We start from the raw sequence: 19,515 nt of genomic DNA, 5'->3' as shown, positions 1-19,515 counted from the left end.
CCAAAAAATTAAACTGTTGGATTCATCGCATCGTCTTCTTAGTCGAGTCTAGTCTGCCCGCGGCTAGATAATGTAATGTGATCATGTAGTTCGCAGGCTAGCTGGTTGTTTGCGCAGCGTACGTAATGCTCGCCGAAAGCTAGTCAGTCAGGTTCAGAGTGCGGAAGAATTGATACGTAATCTAGTGTTTGCAGGCCTCTGCTGTACCATTGATGCATTTAATGGTTTAATTTTATTTTCTTCATATTCAGAAGGAAATACTATGCATTCAACTCATGGTCACGTATAGGGTATGGGCGTGTTGCCTTTTTTCCAATTCCTAGGAATTACTTCTGGTAAAATGTTGTAAACCAGAATACAGCTGTCCGACCCGGGTATCTAACGAAATAATCTTAATCATCACCTAAAGTCCCAAGCTAACATTTAATTCCTAAATTTGTTAAATATTATCATGGCAATATGTGCCGATTCATGGGCGTCGCCAGGGGGGTGGGGGGGCACATTTCGATCTCTAGAGGACAAAATTTCTATATGAATGCCCCTCCCACTCCACTTGGCCATCAGCGGACGAAGCCCTTGTACCGATTCTATCGAGTACTTAAAACTATTTATGTAATAAATGGAACAACAAACTATTTCGGTGTCAAAAAGTTCAATGACCAAATGATATTAATATCTGTTTATTTCGCATATTGAAAATATACTATTAATTCGAAAAGCAGCGTCGGCATTTATTTTGAGCGTATATATCAACATACGTACGAGTATAAGTATTTAATTGGTTTGTTTACATTATTGGTGAGTTTGCTTGTGCTTAACAAAATTAAGATTATCTATAGCTCTGCCTTCATGACTTGTTATACTGTTTCACAATTTTACGGAAAAGAGAATTCCCTTCCTCGTACGGCAATGTGAAGTAACGTCTGCCTCCATTCTATTTTACTCATTTTCTCTTAATTGCCTTCTATTTTTGGACCACTTCTGCTGTCACCGATCTGACTACCTGTGCGAGGCGATGGCCTCGCGCGCCGGGACTAAAATATCTGCGAATGCTGCTAAATACGGGTTATTTCAAGTTATTTACTGCCACGGTGACATCAAACCGGATTATTTAAAGCAAAACGCATTACTTATGTTTATGGCGAAGTTAGGAGCTCACCTTCCCAACTTCTAACGCGAAAACATGTTCTGAGCACGTTGTAAATAATACGATTTATATTTAATATATTTATGAAGGTATAAGTATGTTTTTATTAATATAATACCAATCTATTTAAGTAAGTAACTTAATAACATGCCCTATTGCGTCATTAAAAGGTCTAAAAATATCAATAAACCAGTTTTAACAGCAAAGTTGTTGTTTATAAATGTCTCGTTTGTGTGCGAAAAATATTAGGTTACAAGAAAATATTATATACTAGTAGGTATCCATTTAGCAACGATTAGTCTCGTTTTTAAAATAGCTTGATTTTTTATTCGTAGGTATCGATTATATAGCAGTTAAACAAAAACATGTTGTTCAGTCGAACGGTTGTGATCGTGCTACAAATCGCCGGCTATCAATCGATTACACGAGCTGACAAAAGTGGAGTGGAACGTTCGAATGGTTCAATAGGACCTATCGCCGTCCGCGTCACCTTGGGAGACCATGATATGGCATTCTACGGGGCGGTCGATAGACTGCAAAAAAGCATAAATTAAGGAATTGTTGCGTGATATTGCGAAAAACTAAAGTATTTATAGTGTGCCTACTGGACTAAATGCTAAAAACCTTTATTTCTCTTGTATTTTATAAATCACAATAGCTCTTAGCACCGTAAACATTTAGCTAAAAAAATGTTTTATACATTTAAAAGTTTTCTGGTATGGTGTTCATTCACTAATGGTTTGGTTACAAATACTTGCCTACCTACATACAATTGTTGTATCTCTACTTTCGAGGAGTTTTAAGCCCAATAAGAACTAGTGCAACCAAAGCGCATTATGCCGCGCCTTATTGCGGCTACGCTGACCGCTCAGGGATGTTCACGAGTCGTAAAAGAGCTCGTAAAGACGACCGCTTTCACGACCTGCTCCTATATGTACGTACCTACGTTTATGTTTATACTTGTACTACTATTAGGTAGATACCACTTATGTCGTCTAGCTCCTTTCAATGGCTAATCGTATGTTAATATATGAGGTATTTGCAACATGGTGGGAACTCCTTTACATAAAGAAAACTTACTCAATCACATATTGACACGAAAACCGAAATTTCGTTACCTGCCTCCTTATAGCAGGAATTATAGCAATAACACAATATAGGTAGGTATAGTACTTATATTAAAAATCCTCGACGCTTTCAGACTTACATCACTGGAAACGTCTGGAAATAGAATTAAGTGTTTATTATTAGATATTTTATAAGTAGGTGTCCTCTGTTCGATTAGATAAAAGCGATTGATTTTGATGTATGTGCATTTTATAAACATTGCTACGAGTACCTAATCAATAACGGTGTTGACATAATAATAACTCGGTAGGTTTTTTCGGTTTTATCAAAAAAAATGCTAGTTTTTTTGCCCTACATCCAAATACAATAATGGTTCTAGAATTTTTTTTTCTTAAATTTATCCCATTTACATTATTATGATAATATAAATTACCTTTTTTAAGTGCATAATTGTATTGTATGAATGCGAAATGGTATTTTTTTGTTCGTACTTATTAAGTTAAGTATATCAGTAACACCTAAACATCCAAAACATAAGTGATACTTGCTCCAATAGGTACCTAAGTCATAATTTTACCGTTAGTGTGTATGTGAAAATATTTAACTGTCGTGCACATTCTTTCATGCTCGAATGCGTTAGTGCAATTAATGTACCCATTAACACAGTAGATACTAAAAAAATATAATACATAATATGGAACATTATTGGTAGAACAAATATTATTAAAAAATATATTATCAGAAGTACACCTTTAGTAGCATAAATCTGATCCAATAGTTATTTCGTTACTTAAAAATGAATTCATAGCACAAACCTAGTAGTCCCTCTAACAAATGCGATGCTGTCTAAACACCGACTCTGCAAATTTGAATTCCTCCTCATACTCCTGATATCATCGCCTCGCCAAGTTCGCCAACGTCATCTTATTAGGATTACAAAAGGTTTACGAAAGTTACATCTGAATTCGAATACACGAAAGGCTTTAACCTAGTATGTAACAGCGGTATAATGTACTGGCACCTAGCTTCCTAGTTGAAGTTAATCTGGTTAACGAATATGACTTATCGTGTTACGGGAGTTCGCGCCGGCGAAGCCCTACGCTGCGTGGGTTGGAGTCTTACAAGTGTCGCCTACCCGACAGCGGCTGCCTATACCGGCGTACTTTTAATCCGGTGATATAAAGGTAGAGATACCCATATCTGGTAGTAATTTCTAATATGTAACTAAGTTTTTACTAGCACGGATTTTCATCTCTGAACGTTTTTTCAGAAACAAACAATTTAGTGTTAAGCTTTTTATATTATTGTTAGGTATTGTTTTTTTTTGTTCGTACCTGCATTTTTATCACAATTAAGCTAAATGTTTTTTTTTTTTCGGAAAAAAAATGCAGGGGCAAGTTTGTGGCTTCGGAGATATCCTCACTTTATCGGTTATCAGACTAGGTGCTCTATTGGAGATAAGATCTCATAAATATACTTGCTCAGTGTGTTCGCGAGTGAGTGATTCTTTTATAAATATAAAAAACGTATCGTATAAGTATGTGAAAGTTGGCGGTTAATTAATTTATAACTAAAAAGGAACTTTTTGAATTAAACCGCCAAAATGCCTTGGCCATCATATTTGTATCCAGGAATTACTTCCCAATCCAACATAGGAGGAGCCTTTGTTTGTAAGTTATGTAATTTTATACATCGATACGATACGATTTTTGTCACAGTATCATGAAAAACAGAAATCCTTTCAATCATAAAGAGTTCACGTAGAATTATCGACGAAACATGGTTTGGAAAATTGAATAAACCCTATCATTTGTTTCGCCCCCACCGAAACGAATCAAAGGAAAGCTTTCACTTTCCCGCGGCGTGGTATACAAGCGCACGGTAGCCATAATGGCAGTCGGATGTTGACACACTAATGTGGGTATTTATGTGGTGTCCGCGGCGCGTGACCGCCCGTGGCTTGGCCGAACTTGACCCACATCTCTCGGGACCATTGTCTTTGCCCCGGCCTCGTCGACCCGCCGCTTGACATCTTACATTTTTCCTCAAGATTTAAAGTCAACACTTAAAGAACGCCTCTTCACCTAACGACATTCTGATTGCGCTCGAAACGAACTCCCACATTTCGCCAAAAACAGTTTGTGCGAACTCACTAATGCGTTTACCTATTTGATATTTACATTTTATTTCATGTAATTGTGAACTTTCCCAGCTTTCGATTTGAATTTACCAGTTTCCGAATCCCGTTAGATGCGCTGCCCTACTGAGCTTAATATGAACACTTTCCATGTTCTGACGAGCTGGTGCTAAACGAGTAATTTGTCTACAAATTTATTTAGTTGCAGTAAAAGTGGGTTAGGTATTCAACAAACATTGGAAATATAATTTAAAAATTAGAAGATTATGGGAACCTTCAGAGGCTAACGACGAAATACGACAGTCACGCAACAATATCATAAGTGCTTCGTTCTCTGTGGAAGGTATCCGTTTCCGAATAGTGCTAACCGGAACTCTTTTAGGTAGGTAGGCACTAAGACTTCGCTGTACGTATTTGTATTTGCATGTTAACTTCGTATTTAAGTATATTAGTACATTACGATACAAGTGCGAAAAATAGGAAATTCGAAACGAGTGGCGATAAATTAAAACACGACCGAAGGGAGTGTTTTAAATCGACACGAGTATGTACTGTAAAGATAAATTTACAGTACATATGGGGCTACTTTATAGCACTAGTGCGAGAAGTAGCATATTACGTTACTGTGTCGAACATTTAAAGGGCCATATGTACTGTAAAACGTTGTACGATACATGTGCGAATAGGTAATTCGCAACTCGTGTCGATTTAAAACACTCCCTTCGGTCGTGTTTTAATTTATCGCCACTCGTTTCGAATTTCCTATTTTTCGCACTTGTATCGTAATGTACTATTATATGTCTATCGTCGCCTAGTGCCCATAGTACAAGCTTTGCTTAGTTTGCGACTAAGTCAATCTGTGTAAGATTGTCCCGAAATATTGATTTATTTAGTTAGTTACAAAACTTGGATAGTTGCAGTCGTTGGCAAAAACTATGCGTGCGAAGCCCCTGCTTGAAATGACGGAGGAATGGAACTAGGAAGATGACAGTAAGCAGTAGACATTTCTACCGTCATATATTATGTAATAGGCGTAAATGTAACATTAGTCTGTAACGTACGTAAGCCACAATTACTGATCATTTCCGTTGTAATATGTAGTTGTAACATGCGTGCAAATAAAATATGTATTATAATATAATCTTGATGAAGTGGCAACATAAAATACTGTTTCACTTTTATTTCCAACATTTATTTGCTGGCGCTCACTGCATGATTCGTATGTAGGTATATAGGATATTGATTCATATTATTTATTTTAATTGAATTGAAAAATGGCACTAGCCATTTTACATATGCTGCATTGTATGTACGAGTTTATTTATATTTGTGTACGATCTTACTGCATATATTAATTTGTTTTGCACCGTCAACTGATCCCCAACTTTAGTCTAAATCAGATATACGTACGAGTCGACCCAGCGTTATGTTATACTAATTTAATTATTTTATTTGAATACCTTCTTTATACAATTGTATGATCTTTCAAAACTTATGATTACAAATAAATATATGATTTATAATGACTAACGCAAAATTGTAGTTTTTATATTGAATTTTTACACGTTTCATCAAGGGAAAATGCTGTGAAAAAAAACACTTTGAAACTAGAGTATATTTCCGAGGGCAGTCTCAGTCCGCGGCACCTGTCTAATTCTCGTTTATTTCAATTATGTTCGTATCCTTTGTTACTCTGCATACCATAGTAATATAATTTTAGTATAAAATATCTAATGATATAGCCGAGGGATTTGACTGAAGTATACTTTTAGAGATATTGAGGAAAAACGTCAAAACCAGCGCGATCGCAAAATCGTCCATCGCAAGTTTCGCGCGACGTGCCTAATCTTTTGTTTTTCTAATATCCTTTCCACCACGCAGCCATAAAAGTTGTGTTTACTCTGTGTTGCACCTATTTATTGTCAAACTAGTATTATCTATAAACAGACCTACAGTTAGGAGGTGGCTTTGCGAATCTTTCTAACGATTTAAGTCAATGAATAAACCTTTGTTTGTTCTAGGCATGTCTCTCGACGAAGGCAGACAGTCGCAGCGGCCGTACCGGTACGGCATGGTGCTGCTATGCGCCGGAGCGCTGATCAACTGGCTAGGACTAGCAGAGGATTACGCCGAGCCAGTGCGCTACGTCGGCGTGGCTTGCATCGTGGCCGGCGCGCTGCTCATCTGCGCCGCCATGTGCTGCTGGCTGCAGTCGCCCGCGAGGCAGCCGCACAACGAGCGCTCTTCGCCAGACACACATCAGGTCAGTACACTCAAACAATGCAATACTGGGCCAATATGATTCTGGCTCACACTTTACATACATGGTTATGACGGGTTAAAACAGAGGTGCTTAACTTCTATAAGCAAACCTTTCTAACCGTTTTGAAATATCCTCATGACTCTAGTAGGCACTACCTACAATCACATGCTAAAAAAATTCAGGTCATCCGCGTCACGCTGGAGATGATAATAATCAACATGTAGATTTTTCCTCGCTCTGATTGTCGCGCTTTAATGTTGTTGTACCTTGACATTCATTCAGTTGTTCTGTCTACAACTTAAAATGATTTGTTCGGTTACAGATCGACGACCCTATCCACGTGATATCGATGCCCGATGAGGAGACAATGCAGCAGAAGCCGCCGGACTACGACACGGTGGCGGGCGCGCCGCCGACGTACGACGACGCCATCAAGCTGAACCCCGCGCGCCTGCTGCCCGCCACCAGCAGCGCGCACGTGCACACGCCGCTGCCGCCCGTGGACGCGCCCTCCGTCATCCCCGGCCAGCCCGACGAGCTGGCCCCCGTGCACCGCACACAGATCCCCAAAACCCCCCCTCCCCCCTACAGACCGACCCACGCCATCAGATGAACCGCGCCCATGTGCTACTGTTACTTTAAATCGACTGCTGTTTCATGTGATGGAACTTTAGGCTAAGGACTCGACTCGAGTCGATATTGAAGCCCCGGCAATGCTACGGTATTATTTATTGTACGTTCATATCCGCGCATGAAACGATCGTTTGTTAGATTGTCGAGCTTAGCGATGCGTACTTATGTGATATTAAGAATGTAATTATTAAATACTTAATATTAATTACTGTACATAATATTATTTGTATAGAAGTTTTGTTGAAAATTTCTTAGAATAAGTTATGAACCTCTTCCAATTGTTATTACTATGAAGTTTTCCTACATATGCAACTTAATGAAGTTGAGTTTAAATTGTATAAAATCAATAGTCATCAGATAATGTGTGTGTAGGAGTGTCTCAGTTGAGCTGGGGCAGGACAAGCAGCAGGCTGCCCGGGTGTAGAGCCCCAAGTAGGTGAACTGACGCAGTGTTTGATAACACACGAGGAAGACGAAGGCAAAAGTGAATACCGACTTACTAGCTTAGCATTTATGATCTTCAGCACTGAAGGTTTAATTACACCTTTCTTTTTTCCTTAGCATATTTCTCTCGCGCTAACCTAGCCAAATCAGTAGCTTTTGTTATACTTCCTTTCGACTGTATTTCGTATTTCTAAATAGCGATACTTCCCTGTTGATATGAAGAATATAAAGTCCGGTTGCAACTGTGTTTGAAATGAGTATAGTTGGAATGAATTAGTGAATATGAAATAATATTTCAATGTCCATCTTCTCGATCTAGTCCTTTAAATTAGCGATAAAACTAACTGTGTTTTTGACACGAGTTGAAGCTTAATGTGTTTTTGTAATTTGTACACATTTTGATTGCACAACTTGAAGGACCATTATATTCGATTCTGCATAGCAAAAAAGGATTTGTAGTCTAGATGTAGTGAAGTTAATATGAAATGTATTTACTGGCTGTTCCTATACTAAATACAGAGTACCTAGAAGTTATCAGGTAGTTTAAAAATAGGTATTCGCTGCAATCATTGGCACTCACACCGTGCGTTTTCAGTTGGACTTACGCCATCTACTTGTAACTGACATGTTTAACTGCAGTTGATTTGGAGTTATCAACACATACCTAAAACAAACTGGAATTTAACACTGCCTTCTGGCCTACCTACTTAGTCAATCAATAACTTGTTCAAGATAATAAGTAGGTGATGGTTAGGTTAACCATATGTTTTTGAAATGACGATTGTGTATATCATGAATTAAAAATGGGACCAATATCTAACGTTTATGTGCGCTTATGTTAACCTACCTTGAAATTTATAATCATTATTGCGTGTGCCTGTGAGTCGTTGGTGTTTTATGATACTGAAGTTGTGCATTTATTATTTGTACATTGTACAAAGTTTGTGAAGTTGAGTGTACATACAAAATAAATGTCGTTACTTTAATGATTGTTTTATTTCTTATCGAATAACCACGTAAGAAACTGTTCATACTTAAGAAACTTGACATCTACGGCAGTAGGTACCTACACCCGTCGCTCAATACTAGACAACGAAACGGGGTTGTAGTGCCTTGGTAATTAATTATCAATTTATCATTGTTGAAAGAAATCCCATTAGCAATAAGTGATAAATATATTAAAATATACCTACATAAATTACTTGGCAACAGAAAGGCAACAGATGGTGAACTTATTTCCACGAAATAACAACAGTACAAGTACAGCTAACAAAATATGTCTCTTGCACATCTTTTGCTAGCTGTACTTATCGTTGTTTTGATGAGATATGCGAATGGTTAGAATTAATGCTTTCGAGAAAGGAAGCTATTGAGAAAAAATAAAGTGGTATAAATTGTGAATGGTACAAATCGCAACTTGGAAAAGACGATATCCGGAAAATGACCCTCTGATAATGACCTCAAACCTGTGCCGTGCTGTGCCTGTGCCCCAATCACATGCAATATTTGTTCCATTAGTAGGTACTCTGACAAACCCACTTTGTAAGTAGAAAAAGGAGCGAAATTCAAATTTTCTGTTTAAGGACAATCCTTCGCGACTGAATTCTTTAAATTTGCCGCCATTTTCTACTGATGGAAATGGCTTGACAAACTTATGTATGATAGGTAGAAAATCTTGAAACTATTTTCTTCGGATGATGACCCCGGACCTAGAGTAGTATAATATTATATAGCCCCGTAATCTTATATTTTTTCTTAAAATATAACGCTAGAATACATTAAAATTTTTCAATCGCACTGAATCGCACTTTCAAAAGTATGCCAAGCAGTCAAGTCTTTTCTGTCAGTAGTAGTAAATAACCGGCCAAGAGCATGTCGGGCCACGCTCAGTGTAGGGTTCCGTAGTTACTCTTCCGTCACAATAAGCTAAACTGGAGCTTAAAGTATAGTAAATTGTTAACCAAGGGATGAAACGGTACCTTTCACCCGAGTTAAACAAATAGGCAAATTTGCATAATCAGTACCTAATTAAAGTAAGTCTTTGTACTATGAAGGGAAAACTATTTGCGATAACTCAAAAACAGCTGAACTGATCATGTCCGCTATAGTTTTCATTTAATGTCTTTCTTAAGCTCTACTTCCACGATTTTTTTCATATTTTTTGGACCTATGGTTCAAAAGTTAGAGGGGGGGGGGACACATTTTTTTTTTCGGAGCGATTATCTCCGAATATATTCACTTTATCAAAAAATGTTTCTTGAAAACCCCTATTAGTTTTGAAAGACCTTTCCAACGATACCCCACACTCTAGGGTTGAAGCGAAAAAAAAATTCACCCCCACTTTACGTGTAGGGGAGGTACCCTAAAAAAAAATTAAATTTTTAGATTTTATTGTACGACTTTGTCGGCTTTATTGATTTATATATGCCAAATTTCAGCTTTCTAGCACTAACGACCACGGAGCAAAGCCTCGGACAGACCGACAGACAGACAGACAGACAGACAGACAGACAGACGGACATGGCGAAACTATAAGGGTTCCGTTTTATGCCATTTGGCTACGGAACCCTAAAAAACGTCAAATTTAAAAAAGGCGCAAAGGGATAACGTCCGATAGAAAATTAGAATTTCGAACCTTTTTCTACTGACAAACATGTTTGACCGGCGTGGACCGGCTATGGTGCCAATTACATTCACACTTTATCAGGCCTGAGGGTGCCTGAGGGCCTACCGCGAAAATCGAAATTCGCAAATTGCGGGGATCGTTTTCATTACTCTCACTAAGACGTAATTGGAGTGAAAAAAAAAAACCGCAATTGACGAACTTCGATTTTCGCGGTTATAGCCCAGATATCAGACTCGAATTCGGACCCAAAAAAGAATATTTCTCCGTTTCACCAAATATCAGCACTTCGTTTACAATATTTGAAATGTGCATATGCAAAAATATCAAAGATTGAACATTTTTGGCAATTAGAGACAAAGTATTTTTTACATTTCAAATATTGTGAAACGAAAATGCTTATCAGGCCCGAAATCGGGACTGATTTCGAATTCGAAATCGGGAAGGGTGGATATAATTGGAGCTTATATTTTTTGATATAATGATTCCTCTATCCCAAACTCTTGGAGTATTTACTGGAGACGACTTGTCTTGTTTATAATTTCTGTACAAAACAGCTTGCCGATTTATGCGCGGAAGGGGCATGTCAAATGTATGGCTATTTGTACATAACGTACAAATATATTGGCCGAGGTTTTCGACAGAGGGTTAAGGGGTAAGCTCTTAAAGGCGCCTCCGGTTGTTAAATCCCCCAAGCCCAAACTCACCTCTGTGCCCAAACCCAAATTTTACGCTAGAGGGCACTAGCACGATAAATAAAAATCCGTCTTTCACATGATCGAACTATCCGAACTGCCACAATAAGTGTTCGGTCCGAACCTCTATTAGGACTTATGATTTTTATGATTTGTGGTCACATTATCAGTATTATCACATATGTCAGTTGACTGTCATTACTGTCACAACTAATCTGCAAAGCAGCGTTTCTATTTATTTATCTTGTAAACAAAGAAATTCTTATAATAATATACAAGTAAGACTTAATAGGAATTATAATACATGAAAAGCATGCCTGTAGAATTGAATAGTCTCACGGAAGGATGGCTAGAGCTCGAAAGCGACCCCGGATTGTTCACTTTATTGCTAGAAGATTTCGGCGTCAAAGGCGTGCAAGTCGAAGAAATATACGATCTGCATAAACCATTAGAGAGTCCAGTGTATGGCTTTATTTTCTTATTCCGATGGATAGAAGAGAGACGGTCGCGTCGCAAATTCGTAGAACAAATAGAAAGCTTTGTACGCGACGAGGAGACTATTAACAACATATTTTTCGCTCAGCAAATGGTGCCCAATAGTTGTGCCACACACGCTTTACTATCTATATTACTCAACTGCCCCAATCTACATTTAGGAGAGACTTTGAGTAGGTTAAAGGTATGTATGATGTAATGTTTTAATAGTGTTTAAGGTACAACAAGTATTAACCTACTCTTTATATTGCTTTTCACCACAATAGCACCACACAGTAGGCATGAATCCCGAGAACAAAGGGTGGGCGATTGGAAACACTCCAGAGTTAGCATGTGCACACAATTCGCATGCTATTCCACAAGCTCGCAAGAAGACAGACAAAAATGCTGTGGTCCCTACAGGACGCTTCACAGGTCAGCTCTTTTTTTATATTTATTTGAAAACTAATCCAATAATATTCCAATTATTATCATACCTGGTGTGATTCCAAGTATGTATCTATAACCTATTAAGGCCCACATGCCTGCTTATGGTTCCAATTCATGTATGATTAAAAACAAAAATATTCCATACCTATAAGGTAATTTTTTTGTAATATATTATCAGGTGTCCATCAAAACTCATTAATTACAAAAAAAGAATGAAACAAAAATCAACCTTATTTTGGTTCTGTAAGGCTCTGAAAGTTCTGAAGGCTATTGTCACCTGACAGTATGGTTATTGAAGGTAGGTACGAGTAGGTAAGGAAGAGATATTACTGTGTAAAATATATTGTCACACATTGCATTTCCTGAATTCCTACCTACCTACCTACCTTACCTGTATTTTTACCTGTCGTCTACCCAGAAAGTTTAAACCTCAGTCTAAAAGCAGGTTTATTAAAATCAAAGTAATGCTGCTTTTCAACTATACATTTGCTTGGGTGCAAAAAAAACCGTTGTAGCAAATCTGGGGTGATCTGTGAGGGTGGGGAGCAGGAGACAAGGGCAACAAACATATGGCCGGCCTGGGTATCTACCTAGAGGGAGGACAGGTTAATATTTTCCATTGTAACAATGTCATCTAACACATTTCTCATAAAACAATTTATTATGTATATTTCCTTTACTTTCATTACTGTATTACCAAGTTTGAAAATATGTCCCTAGGTGAAGCATATCACTTTGTTAGCTTTGTACCTATCAATGGACATCTGTTTGAGTTGGATGGCCTGAAGCCATTTCCCACAGACCATGGGCCTTGGGCCACAGACGAGGACTGGACAGATAAGTTCCGAAGAGTCATGGCTGAGAGGTTGGGCAGAGATGCTGGAGAACAGGTCCATGATATCAGGTAATAAATATTAATATTTTAACTTGATTATGAGATAAGAAATTTGAGTTTTGAAGTGCTTTTGTTTTTGTGTTGGAGAGCTACCAATAAAACTGATATTTCTTCACCAACTCATCTTCATTTTATTTCTAGAACAGAACAATTTGAGAGTACTTTGTAAAGCAAAGCTGCAAGATATTAGGCGGGTCCACACACAGCAAGCATACATGCGAGGCAATTTCCTCACACACAAACCGGCCAGTGTAAGACATACCTCAGCCGAGGCGGTGCGCGTGTTTTCCGTGACCATGCTGCCTCAGACGAAGCACACCAACACTGGCTGACCTAATTATATTATATATTATATTATATTATAGCCTTTTGTCATGACACCCAAATGCTGTTTATTTGTTTATTCGTTGATGTGTTGTTAAATGTATTGGGTGCCCGCTTGCCAGTCGGCATAGGCCTCCTCCAGCCTTCTCCATTCGTTCCTGTCTCTGGCAACCCTGCTCCATGTGGCACCAGCAACAGGCCTGATGTCGTCGTCATTTCTAATAATTAGGTCAGCCTCCAGTGTGTCCAAGGGCTGACCTAATTATTAGAAATTAAATTGTGCCGATTGTTAGTGGCATATCGTGTGCTCTTTCATAAGCTAATTTTGTAATCAATCTACAAATTATTTCAGATTCAATTTGATGGCTGTAGTGCCAGATCGAAGAATTGCCATAACACAGAAACTGAATGCACTTGAAGTCAACCAGAAAAGAGTAAAGGACGCCATCTCTAAAATAGGAAAACATTTAAGGCATCTACTTGTGAAAAACAGGGACAGTGGTAATAAACTTAAACAAACATGTTAATTATGTACAATAGGGGGGTAATATCTCTGCAGCTGAATGTACACAAATATGTAATGATTATCCAAATGGACAGCACAAATTTGAATTTGGAAAATAAAGAAAAAATTATAATGTTCAAATTGTTCTTTCACTAGTTGGTGCTGGAACGAAAGGCCCACAGTCCCACCTACAGTTTATTTACTTCAGTGAAATTTGAACCATCTTGAATTGAAACAGAGTTTCATTTTATTTATTTATAATCCGCGGCACGTAATTAAAACCTGCGCAGAAGTTTAAATAATTAAAATATATCTGTTACCTACCTATAATTTTTTTTTATGCCAAAATAATAATATGGTTTTAACACTTGTACTCAAGTGTGCCTGCACAGTAGCGGCCAAGTCTATTCTTATACTGTGTTGAATTCAAATTCAATTGTAAATTTTTCTTTTATAATTGCCTTAGTTTTGAAGTAGTTTAAGCTAAAATTATGAATAAGTAACAAGATTCATATTTCAAATGTATGTTTTGTGTATTTTCAGAGCAACCACAAATTAACCCAGAATCAAATGAAAATTCATTGCAAGATAATGAGATTGAGTTTAGTGAGAGGACTATCCTATTGGCTCTAGAGCAGGCGCAGTCTCAGCTATATGACATAGACTACACACAACCAGTGTACATAGAGATTGGTCCCACAGATAGGCAGAACCAGGATACTAGTTTTATTTTAGGTTTGTAACATTAAATTTAACTGTCTTGTTTAAACATCCTTGTTACCACTTCTGCAAGTCCAATGTTTATCCTGAGAATGACGTATTTTGTACCATGTTTGGATATGTTATTTAGTTAAACCTTTTAACGGGTATAAGAGTATCAGATATTATGCAAAATTAAACCCTATCTTACTTTGAAATAAAGTTCAAAATCAGTAAAATATTCCTTTGCCTTATAAAAGCTTAAATTATATTACAAATTATAACAATGAAATTACGTTTCAGCGGACCCTGTTGAGCAGGGTGAAGTGGTGAAGTTCTTCACCTTAAATCGGGACAGTCAAATACTTGGAGATGTGAGTATTTTTATAACAAAATACATAAGTTAGTATAAGCAGAGTTATTCATAGTGGAACAGATGTGAAGTCAGAGAAAAACTCCCCTCCTCATATAGGGACCGTGCGCGTTGGAGGGTCTGCCAACTTGTGGCCTGAATCGGAACAATGCATATGTACATTTACGCGTCACGTTTCTTTTTGTTTCTTGTGCATAGTCGGTTCTGCCATCTTGTGGGCTACATCAGAACAATAAACATCAAATTTACGCCTCGCGCCAAAAATCTGACGGCTCCTGTGCTGCCTCCTACAGTTCATGCACGCTCCCTATATTGTACGGAGCAGTACAGCGCCATCTACATCACCTGTCAAATTTGGAACACGAATTTCTCTTAGACTTTACGCATCTTATGGCATCAATAAAATTTTTGTTCCTGCATACTAAAAAATCTATTCCAGATTTACCCTACATCCATCACAGCCATAGTGAAGAGCAACGACACACCCATTCTAGCGTACAGGGAGGTGGCGCCCGAGGAGCCGTTCAAGCCGCGGAAGGTGCTGTTCACACACGCGGAGCTGAACGCTATGATGAGCTGCATCGTGGCTGAGATACAGCTGTGCCAGCAGGCGCTGAATGATGAGAATGATAAGAGGGATATGTATAAGGTATAACTTTTTTTTCGTCTGAAAGTGTAAAACTTGACACGTATACGTAAAAGAGTGTATAATTAAATAAATATCGTCCTTATAGATCGTGTCATTCACGAAGACGCGTGTCTTGACTCGTATTGTCATATCATTAAAGGTTAGATGTGATCAATCTGTGAGGAGGATTTTTTTATATTATAGGACTTTATTACACAAATTGACTAAGTCCCACGGTAAGCTCAATAAGGCTTGTGTTGCGGGTACTTAGACAACGATATATATATAATATATACATATTTATAAATTCTTAAATGTATAGAAAACATCCATGACTCAGGAACAAATATCCATGTTCATCACACGAATAAATGCCCTTACCAGGATTTGAACCCGGGACCATCGGCTTCATAGGCAGGGTCACTACCTCACTACCCACTATGCCAGACAGGTCGTCAAACGACACAGGATATGAACTATAAATTGTTATGCGCTTCCTCAGATTCTGAGAAATTTGACTTTTTTATTAAATATTATTAGGAACTCAGTATTTGTATATATTTCGCGGTCTTATGTTTGTATAGGATGAACATTCAGGATCTGTGTGTATTTTACTGAAGTCGATGGAATTTGAATCTTCTGTACAGTGGTTATATTCTATATTTAAATGGCTTCGCCGGGCCGTAGGTGCACCGCTCCGTGTAGAACCGTTACGTAAATAAAGAACGTAACTACAACGTACGGTTTAAATTCCTTTGACCTAGACTCGCAGACTCAACGCCTTTGATGCGAATCGTACTATCAGCAACGTTTATATAGCCATCGGAGGACCTTACGTCTTCGCAATAAGATTTACAAATAGTAAGTTAAGTGTCCCGTCGCGCAGGTGGACGACTGCCGGCGCACGCACAACTACGACGAGTTCATCTGCACGTTCCTGTCGATGCTGGCGGAGCGCGGGTCGCTGGCGGAGCTGGTGGCGGCGCAGCTGGAGCGCGGGCGCGCGCCGCGCGTGCGCCGCCGCCGCGCGCGGCCGCGCCCCCGCCCGCGCCCGCGCCCGCGGCCCCGCCCGCAGGTGCGCGCCAGCGCGCGCTCCAGGAAGTGACACTCCGCAGTTCTCACCACTACTTGGGAAGGTTTTTGATACCGCCTGTTTTGTATTTGGCCCATAATTTCTCTCAAACATGCTCGGAAATGGTCGCATTTTGTTAGTAAATCGAAAACGCAAAGTGCCTATTTTTTGTTCCAGCGACGACAACGCACGGCCATCGCACGCCCGGCGGGGACGGAGCGGGCAAATATGAAATTCATATGACCGATACAAAATGTTTAAATTTATTTAATTTGATTAATTTAACAGCCGTTGAAATTATTTTTACAAAATTTTTAATCTTGGCTGAATGCCGAATACCTAGGTCTGTGCTTCCGATGCCTACCCTATCAAGAATGTTTGATATGTCACCATATTTAAGAATTATTTCACTTTTAATTTAGTTTTTTCTTCATAAGTGTGATGAAAAACATTGTAACTCCGGGGGTAAAAATATTGCAAACTCGGGTCTTCAATTACCACCCTCGTATTCAAAATTTCACTTACCCCCCTCGTTGCACAATGTACTATTATATTTCAGCATTTCCTTACATGTTTGAGAAAATGGCGTTTTATAAGTTTTAATCGTGTGTCGAAAGATGGCAGTAAATTTACTGTGGCTACAAAGTTTTCTTTGACAATCCAACTCTATTTCAAATTCTCTTTGTTACTAGTATATAGTTAGTATGTACAGTCACGTCTGAAAATATCGGCATAATATCGGTACGGACAAAGTGCCAATAATATATATACACTACTATATGGGCAATAAGGTCATGTATACATAATTTTTGTTCTTTCTCCATATCCATATTTTCAGACGTGACTGTACTAGTTGTAATTCAGAAGGTTTTTGGTGCCGCCTATTTTTTTTGTTTTATGGCGTTATTCAAATTAAACTAAAATGACCTTGATAATCGTTTTTCCCTATATTATATTTTTGTTAGTTAGAAAGAGACAATATTGAACTGAGGTTTACTAGGTGCGATGGATAAGGGGGTAAGTTTGGTCAATTTCCTTAGTAAAACCGGCGTCAAAGCCATTGATGCAAACGGCTGGTCCTTCTAAGAAGTTTGACCTCCGCGGGGACAGATGAGAATACACCTTGAAATTCTATTGACTCAATGTGATTTATAAGACGAACTTTGTCTAGAAAAGAGGTTAAACAAAGTGGTATACCACTCCGAGGTACCTTCGTTTCTTGTAATATTTATACAAATAGGTTTTCCATCTTAATTTCGGTAATTGTGTTACTTTTCCTGTTCCTGCTCTTCGCCATTTTCTTCCTTCGCAAGTCTTCTCTTTTTCGTGAGCGTCAAGTGGACGTCACCGAAATATTTAAAAAAATAATCTACCTTCTGTGTACCTCTCCCTAAAACGAGATATTGAACAAAAAGGTCCAACGGCCATTCTGACGTCAGGATGGCGGGTGGACCTATTAAATCTTGGTTTATTTCACGCAAAATTTCTGTGATTATGCTGTGCCTCCAGTCACAAAATAAAAAATAAACAGGTCCGTTCCCGCCGTTCATGAAAATACATACCTAAACTTGCCCGACTCACTAGGGTTGCTTCTGTATTAATTTCGAATTTTAAAAAGGAGTAGGTAATATAAGTTTACAGACATACATACATCTTGTCATGTTTACATTCCTTAGAGACAAAGAGCATATAATCACTACGTTTTAAGAGACGGGACTTCCATACTAGCGAGTGGAATCCCTTTGTTTCGCAAATCATTACCAAAATGTACGACAAAGAACTGTCAAAGAACCATAGTACCAACATAAGAAATTTAAATAGTGTAGTACGCTACACGCTTGCGTTTCTTATCGATATCGATAAAATGGGGAGGGTTGAAATATAGACTTTTGTCTACAAATTTTGTACTCGAAATCAAGTTAGGATCGAGTCCACATTTAAGTTGTATGTTATATAGTGGATAGTTCTATGAGTGGACTAATACGTGGTCGGGCTTAATGTGGACTCGATTTTTTTTTAGAACACCTTGTTGTTATTCACCACTAGGAAGGATCAAAGTAGCACTTTTTTCCCTACTAGGAGGGATCACTTTTTTCCTCTTTTTCATACTTCTTAGCTTAAATTATTTAATTACCATTGATTAAATTTATTTATTTATTTGTACCATAATAAATTCCTCACAGGTGATGTGAAAAGCAGTATGTAAATTTATCACGTGGTAGCAAAAATATTTCCACCTTAGGGTGGTATTCCACCTATCCAATTTCTTGGTCCAATGTCATTGCGTCTCAGTCTGTCATTAATCAAAATGTGAGACGCAATACACATTGGACAAAGAAATTGCATAGGTGGAATACCACCCATAACACTTGAATCCCTCACTACGCTACGATTCTATTTTAGAATACCTTGTTACACTCAGATTGTAATTATAAAATCCTTCACTATTTTTTTCTTAATTTTTTTTTATTAAAAGCACTATTTTTAAAATGATCTGCAGATACATGTTTCAATAAATGTAACTTTTCTATGGGAAGATGTATCAGGTCTTCGTTCCCAACAAATTTAACCCACTGCCTGCATCTGAAAACATACAGCCTTGGTTATGTACAGTTTATATTCCAAGTGTTTGCTAATGAGATGATCAACTGATTATTTAGCGCTAATATGCATCTATAAATCAAATCATATATGTTAAATAATGACCATTAATGCATAGATGATAGATAATTTTCCACTGAAAATCTTCGACGAATTAATTTTGTGTCATATTGCATGCAAGTTCTCAGGAAATTTCACATATTTTATTTAATTACTTACACTGATATACAAATAAACATACAATTATCGATAGTTTTAGTACATCCCTAGTTCACAACTAAAAATAATATAAAATATCAAATTTTCGATGTGTTTAAAGCCTGCTGCACCAAAATAAGGTCAAAAGTATCTAAAGCAATACGTACCGGTCTTTATCCAAGGGAAATTTCGTCATAAAATCCCTTTTTTCGTGATTTTCTCGAGTGGCTCGCTTGCCACATATTTCACACTTAGTAAACCGTTTTCTCGGTGGCATTGTAACAAA

The 19,515-nt window shown here is 38.0% G+C and overlaps 2 protein-coding genes across 2 annotated transcripts in view; both read left to right on the top strand.

Moving 5' to 3' along the window:
• The window catches only part of LOC133524251 (uncharacterized), a 92,012-nt gene extending 83,334 nt beyond the window's left edge, over positions 1 to 8,678 (top strand). The window contains exons 6-7 of the mRNA XM_061860155.1: positions 6,374 to 6,615; positions 6,938 to 8,678. Of these exons, the coding sequence (XP_061716139.1) occupies positions 6,374 to 6,615; positions 6,938 to 7,228 (533 nt within the window). The 3' untranslated portion in view covers positions 7,229 to 8,678. The remainder of the gene's footprint in view (positions 1 to 6,373; positions 6,616 to 6,937) is intronic.
• A 2,534-nt stretch (positions 8,679 to 11,212) lies between these two features.
• On the top strand, positions 11,213 to 17,075 carry LOC133524248 (ubiquitin carboxyl-terminal hydrolase calypso-like). The gene is made up of 8 exons (XM_061860153.1): positions 11,213 to 11,689; positions 11,772 to 11,919; positions 12,655 to 12,838; positions 13,506 to 13,654; positions 14,202 to 14,393; positions 14,661 to 14,731; positions 15,170 to 15,379; positions 16,245 to 17,075. Exons 1-8 carry the CDS (start codon positions 11,315 to 11,317, stop codon positions 16,461 to 16,463), a joined length of 1,548 nt encoding a protein of 515 aa, XP_061716137.1. The 5' UTR covers positions 11,213 to 11,314; the 3' UTR covers positions 16,464 to 17,075.
• The last annotated feature ends 2,440 nt before the right edge of the window (positions 17,076 to 19,515 follow it).

This window comes from Cydia pomonella, chromosome 13, assembly GCF_033807575.1.
Source record: "Cydia pomonella isolate Wapato2018A chromosome 13, ilCydPomo1, whole genome shotgun sequence".
Classification (NCBI taxonomy): domain Eukaryota; kingdom Metazoa; phylum Arthropoda; class Insecta; order Lepidoptera; family Tortricidae; genus Cydia; species Cydia pomonella.
Note: the sequence above shows the minus strand (reverse complement) of the source record. Positions and strands in the feature narration are given on the sequence as shown.

Bases quoted from the DNA above. Each gene is read 5' to 3' on its own strand.
- LOC133524248 (XM_061860153.1), top strand. From the start codon at position 11,315: ATGAAAAGCATGCCTGTAGAATTGAATAGTCTCACGGAAGGATGGCTA. The intron at 12,839-13,505 runs GTAATAAATATT...AAATTATTTCAG, and splicing joins GAACAGGTCCATGATATCAG to ATTCAATTTGATGGCTGTAG. The intron at 13,655-14,201 runs GTAATAAACTTA...GTGTATTTTCAG, and splicing joins TGTGAAAAACAGGGACAGTG to AGCAACCACAAATTAACCCA.